General features: G+C 40.4%; 1 protein-coding gene across 4 annotated transcripts; it reads left to right on the forward strand.

Annotated features, from left to right (window-relative positions):
* The first annotated feature begins 4 nt into the window (after window positions 1–4).
* On the forward strand, window positions 5–6,387 carry sh2d5 (SH2 domain containing 5). 4 transcript variants are annotated; one of them, XM_056396982.1, is made up of 10 exons: window positions 8–316; window positions 864–945; window positions 1,029–1,109; window positions 1,190–1,264; window positions 1,421–1,567; window positions 2,503–2,703; window positions 3,241–3,424; window positions 3,842–3,947; window positions 4,050–4,209; window positions 5,132–6,387. In XM_056396982.1, exons 2-10 carry the CDS (start codon window positions 877–879, stop codon window positions 5,336–5,338), a joined length of 1,230 nt encoding a protein of 409 aa, XP_056252957.1. In that variant the 5' UTR covers window positions 8–316; window positions 864–876; the 3' UTR covers window positions 5,339–6,387. The 4 variants fall into 4 exon arrangements, with proteins under 4 accessions (XP_056252983.1, XP_056252957.1, XP_056252974.1 ...); XM_056396999.1 differs by lacking the exon at window positions 8–316 and adding an exon at window positions 346–671; XM_056396991.1 differs by lacking the exon at window positions 8–316 and adding an exon at window positions 346–644.
* The last annotated feature ends 97 nt before the right edge of the window (window positions 6,388–6,484 follow it).

Consider the following 6,484-nt stretch of genomic DNA (forward strand, 5'->3'; position numbering starts at 1 on the left):
ATAGAGGGAGCAGCATAGGGAGGGAAGTGATTCAACACGTTATCCTCCACTGACTTTCATTTCATACGAGAGGGGGGAAAGTGAACACCTTCCTCCCTTCCTCCTCCTCCTCCTCCTCCTCCTCCTCGTCGTCCTCTTCCACCTCGGGGTTCCTTTCCCTCAAGCCCCGCCTTGGGCCACCGGTAGCACACCTGGACGACGGAGCGCGGCGGCGGCGGCACGTAAAGGTGATTCGGACCTCGGTGTCGTCAACGGCGTGTGCAGAAGACGCAGAGTAAACTGGCGGAGGTGGTGTTGCCGCTGGAGGCTCTGAAAAGTGAGTTTGTGAGATTTCATAGCTTTTTTTTTTTTTTTTTTTTACGACCTTTGAACTGAGACGCTCCAGTGTCTGTTGGTCTACAGAAGACGGAAACTGTTCCCAAGTGTTATCTAGTCCGCTGTTTGTCATTTTGACTTCACTTTAACACTTCGGTTTTTGTCCACTGTTTGGAGCATGTCAGGACTGATAAGCTCATAAAACACATACCAACACTTCCCCGTGTATTAACAGCGACTTCTACACATCTACAACGCTCAACATTTTTTAAAGGGATTTAAAGGGGAACGGCCTGGAAAACGGCAAACACGAGAAAGTCCCAAATCAGGTTTCTTGTCTTCCTGTATATCTCAAGGTCTTTATTAACTGCACTCTACTGTGATACACCTTAACTTTTCTATATATTTTACTGGTTTTAAATCCCCCGTTGCACCACTGCTGTGATTGCTGAACTTTTAAAAGTTGAGAGTTTCCTAAACTTTTGTGTGTTTTTTGACAGGCTTTGAATTTACTCTTTTGGTCTTGTTTCTTGTTGCCCTTGGTTAAGATTTTCTCGCTGTATGAGAAAAATAGGCATCATGGGTGAGGCACCAGTGAGAGAAGATGGTTCAGTGACACGATCGGCAGAGGTACTATTTGTGATTTTTATATATCAGTGTGTTCTTTGTGTGTGTGTGTGTGTTTTGCTTAAACTTATGTCTTTGCTGTAAAGTATGTGGGCTCATTTCCTGTGGATGACTGCTGTTTGGATGACCAGATAGAGCGTCTGCACACTCAGCTGAAGTTCCTTAAAGTAAGTCCAGCTCCGTCTGAGGAACTAATACCTGTTTAAAGGAGAATACAGTGACTAATACATTGGTTGTCCTCAACCAGACATGCAGGCGAATGCGGCCTGTATCCATAAAATTCTCCATCAAAGGTGTGAAAATGTACAACGAGGATGAAACGGTGAGGATGGTGTTTTGTCTTGAGTGAAAACATTATTCGCATACATTGATCTGATGATGTTTTAACCTGGAAGTGGTAACATTTATACTTAAAAATGTAGTTTTAGTCATCTTGCATCTGTTGTTCCTGTGTGTTATGTCACCCTCCCCTCTGCAGACCCTCCTGATGGCTCATGCCCTGCGCAGAGTCTCTCTGTCCACCGCACGGCCTGTCGATGCCCAGTTTGCCTTCGTCTCCCACAACCCGGGCAGCACAGATGCCCAGCTGTACTGCCATGTCTTCCAAGCTAGGCATGCCAGAGCGGTAGGAAATGTCCCGTAACATTGTGTCACATTCTCTTGATATAAAATCTATTTGAGATGCGTCAAAGGGAGGATGTGAAAAGTATTTTAAAGTGACCTGTGGTTAGGTGTATGAGAAGTTCATCAAAGTTGGACTTAGCTGAACTTAAAAATTCAAATGTCTGTCACATCCAGTGAAAACTTGTACAAAATGCTTCTGAACATTGTGGTACCGCAACAACACATCTGAGACGGTGCAACCAAACATGGGTCAATAATCGATAAAGCCGTTTAACTTAATAAAAACAGAAATGATTGTAGTATAGTTTGACTTTTTTATTAAAGGCTCTGCACAGGTGTCTGTTCAGGTCAAAGCTGTGTGGGGCAATACTGGGAATTACAGGATGTCACAAACTACAATAAGAGTGATAATAGGGCAACATGCCCTGCCTGGCAACAACTATAACAATGTGCATGTTGGAAAAAACACATTGTTACCCTTCTTATAGTAATTGCAGGAAGCTCTTTCTGGATTCTCACCCAAAACATAACCATACCAAACTGCAACCATCTCTAATCCTAAAATTAACCATTTTAATTTGATGCTCTTAGGCGTAAAACCAACGTCGCTGGTTGGTGCATTTAACCCATAGTCCTGACTGTGTTCATTCATTTTGTGGGGAATACATTTAGAGTGGTCAGAAAGTGAGGTTAGTGTTTACTGGCAGCTATAGAGGAAGAGTGGTGGTGACACTTGTTCCAAATTAAAGAGAAGAAGATTGCGTTTCTTTGCTTTGTGATATTATATCTTGACTAGACATTTCAATTGGATGTCTGTTCCTGGAGCCTGTAAGCAAGTTCATTAAAAGTGTAATTGTATTCATGTTATTAACTAAGTCACCTAAGAATTTGATTTACCAGGTAACACTGAATAGTTTTCTCTCCTCTCTGCTGTAGGCCCAGTTCCTGAACCTGCTGCTGTGCCGCTGTTTCCAGCTGTCTTACTTGGAGAAGCACCCAGAGGAGGCTCAGGAAAACTCTGCCGGCTCGATGCCTCGTCGTACCCCATCACTGCTCAACCACGGTTTCCCTCTCAGTGTCAGTGCCTTGGTGTCCTTCAGAAGAGCACCTTTTCAAGGGCTGTTGCCAGGCACAAAGGTTTGGACCATAACATTTTCTTACAGGTTGATATCGTTCCTGAACCACAATATTTCCCTTTTAGTTTGCAGTTTACCCTTAAGAAGCCTCTAAGTTACATTTTTGTATGACAGTTGAAACTGAATTGGTTAATTAATTAATCAGTCAAAAGAAAAACAATTGGCTACTACTTTTATTAATTGTTTCAATTGTTTTTAAAATTCATCCAGAAAGTTCAGTCTCTCGAAAGAGAAGATTTTCCTTCTTTTCTTAAACTAAATATTTGGGGTTTTTGGACTTTTGGTCAAACCAAGCAAGACATTTGAAGGCGTTATGTGCTATGCATCATTTGACACGTATTTCCATGAATATCTGAGATTTTGTTAAATTTGTGATCCTCATAAAAAAATAATTAATTAAAATTTAAACTAACCTTGGCCATAAATAATTCAATTATGGATTTACCAAAGGGTCAAAAGAGTATGGCAACTATTGACTGCCCACTTCCCAATTAAACTAGTTGCACTCAGACAACATCTTCTTTTCCCTCATTTATAGAAAAATAAGAAGTCTTCCGACGACCCGCACAGCAGCCAAGATGAAGTCTTCCCCACCTCCTCTCCCTCCCTGGTTCGCAAGAAAGCCATCCGCACCAAAGCACTGCGCTCCGGCGCTTACCGCTCCTTCACATTTACACCACTCAAACAGCGCAGTGTTCAGGAGCGACTGAATGCGTCACAAGGTGGGCCGAGTGTTCACAGAGCACTATCAAGAGTCAGAGAGTTGATTAGGTAAAGCAAACCCCTCAGTGTTAGGTGATGGGCAGTCACTCACTGTCTGTTGTGGTGTCAGAAGGTAGTTTAAGGTGATGGATAATAATCTTGTCTCACATGGGTCATGATATATTTTCTTAAAGCTTCTCACTGTTGAACTTCTCTCACTACTGTTTATTTGACTCTTACCTTTAACACACTGAAACACAAGCTTTTGTTTTATCACCACTTGCTCCGTTTAAGCCAAACATTCCCTTCACTGAGTTGGGATTACATTGGATGTTTTCCCACACAAACATGGCTGGTGGAGTTCCTCCACGTGTGAAACGCTGGAATTTAAACAAATCCAAATTCACAATGACTTCTCCTCTTATATGTGAAAACAGAAAAAGTGGAAGACCGGACAGTGGTGCGACGGTCCCGTGCGCCCAGCCTGGCCGAAACAGAAGAAGCACTGGCTCAAGCGGTGTGGTGTTGGGCTGGTATCGCAGTGTGAGTGTTCCTCGGGCATTAAACATATCTTACTGACAACAGATGCCTTCTCTAGCACTTGGATATATCAGTGGTTTTCTCTAATATATCTTCTGATTTCAGTGACAGCAGCTATTCCCTGCTGGCAGATGATGTTATGGGTTCGTACCTCCTGTGCTCTCATCCTAAAAAACCCAAATGTGGCTCTCTCATCATTCGTTTCCCCTCTGGCCTGGTGACCCACCTTATAGAAAACACTCGTAAAGGGAAATTCCTGTTGGAGGTAATTGGTTTGTCTTACAAGGTTGAATCTTACATACAATTATTAGCAAACACCAAGCCTGTCGGGCTAATATTTGTTTAGATTTGTAGTGGAAACAAAATCACTGACGTGGGCTCCCCAGTAGCTCTCCTGGTACAGGGGGTACCATGTGCTAAGGCTGAGTCCTTATCGCAGCAGTCCGGGTTCGAGTCTGGCCCAGGCCCTTTGCTGCATGTAATTTCCGCTCTTTAAATAAAGCAGAAATACCCAAAAAAGTTTATTGAAATTTAAGGGAAATAGTTACATTTTCAGAAATGTATTTGTCATTTATTGTTTTTGTTTGTTTGTTTGTTTTTTTTTGTCTTTTGCGTTTTTTAATATAAAATATTTATTTAGCAATTTTTGTATCACCTATATGTGATATTTCACCCAAATATTAACCCCTTCAAGACTGATCCTCCCAGAAATGTCCTCTTGGGTACGTTTATATTTTGTATCTTTGTTGAGAATTCATCAACCTTCTATCAAGTGAAACATCAAAAACCCAAGATGCACTTTCTGTGGATCATTTGATATCCTACATATTTCTCTGAAATTCAGTGTTATATTTACAAACTGTGGTATCTGGGCCCTAATTTAAAATACACATCAGTGGATCTCAACAAAAGTTGGCCTTGCAGCACCTCAGTATTCAGTGTGTGGGTCTGTGTGTGTTGGAGAGAAAGAACATTCTTAACTATTCAATTTTTATGCCAAAGTATTGCAAGTATATAGACTTATTTAATGTGCACAATCCCATAAAACAGCTTTTAGACAACTAGTAAAACTCAATGATGAAATTGTTGGCATTTCATCATAAATGTGTTTGCAAATCAGAATTCAGTATAGCACTAGTTGTGACCATAGTAACGTTTTCTGTTTCTTCATTTTATCTTTGCGGTAGAAAAACAAGACTGAGTTCACTTCCATAGCAGAGCTGATCGAATACTACACAGAGACCCAAGATGAGCTGCAATGCCTGCTGAGCTGTGCCCGAGTAAACCACTGTTACGAGTGGGAGGAAAACACCAGCAAACAGCAGCCTGTAAAGTTACACAAGAGCCTGAACAAATCCAAGTTGAAAAGTACCCAGAGAAAGGGATGGGTTTAAACCCCTGGACACTGGAACATGTGGAATGCCAACCACCAAAGATCCAAAATAAGTGACACCTGTTTTTCTTTCTTTTGCACATATATCATCTCATACTTTAAAAATCACATTTGGTGTTGTGTGGAGGCTTCACAAACTGTAAAACATAATGCACCTATTAACAGTGTTGGCACTTAATGTATATAGTGTACAAGTCATTTCATTAGAGGGTACTTATTTGTCAAGGATGTAATATTTTATGCTTTCAGCTTTTATGTCTTTCAGTATATTTTTTAAAAATATTTTTATATGTGCCTATACGGCATCAGAGGAGTTTATTAGTGTTTTTATGGATGAAATTAATAACCTTAAACTTGGAGTGGAATTGATCACTCAGATTGTTGCACATGATGGCACTTAAAACTATAACAGTCTTTCTTTTTTCTTTTTTTTTTTTTTGCATTGTAAAGGTTTTCTGCAAATATGAAATTTTATAGTTTCATTGGACTTTAATCTTATTCTTTCTGTGTTTAGACATAAGGCCTGGGGGATATGTAAGAAGCAATATTATACACAGTGAGTGTCCTGGTGTAAGAAAACCGGATGGTAACATCAGTTATTTTCTACATCTTGAGACCTCAGATTATATTGGTACACTTGTATCATGGCCACTAAGAGGGGGGCAAAAGGTAGGCTGTGTTGAAATTTTCTGTGTTTTAATGTTTGTTAGTAGTCAGTCTAACCCCTGGTTATGTTTGTTTTACTGGTAATGTTGTGTGCAGTTTAGTATACCTTTTGCATGTTGGATCAGTGCTCATGTTTTTCAGTGGAACATAGCCATAATAGAAACTGATATATCATGATATGAGATTAGGTCTGCCCCAGGATGTTGGTTATCATATGATTATCTGTGATATTGTTTCTTCTCCAGGGGGCCACACAACAATTAAGCTTACACGTTTATAGTGAATAATATGTACCGTCTTTTTCCACATTAGAACAAGAAACGGTTTTCTAATTATAAACTCTTGTTTTAGATTAAATGACAGGTGTCTTCTCTTTTCAATCCACACTATGTTTTTTTCATTATTCATGACTCTGCATGGCAAAACCTCACTTGCAGCTTTGACACTGAGGAAGCTACTTTGCTCAGGGGAATACTCTGGC

The sequence above is a fragment of the Seriola aureovittata genome, chromosome 2 (genome assembly GCF_021018895.1).
Source record: "Seriola aureovittata isolate HTS-2021-v1 ecotype China chromosome 2, ASM2101889v1, whole genome shotgun sequence".
Taxonomy (NCBI): Eukaryota; Metazoa; Chordata; class Actinopteri; order Carangiformes; family Carangidae; genus Seriola; species Seriola aureovittata.

Coding starts and splice junctions, on each gene's coding strand:
- sh2d5 (XM_056396982.1), top strand. CDS start 877: ATGAGAAAAATAGGCATCATGGGTGAGGCACCAGTGAGAGAAGATGGT. Junction 2,704..3,240: donor GGCTGTTGCCAGGCACAAAG/GTTTGGACCATA, acceptor CCTCATTTATAG/AAAAATAAGAAGTCTTCCGA. Junction 3,948..4,049: donor TGTTGGGCTGGTATCGCAGT/GTGAGTGTTCCT, acceptor TTCTGATTTCAG/TGACAGCAGCTATTCCCTGC.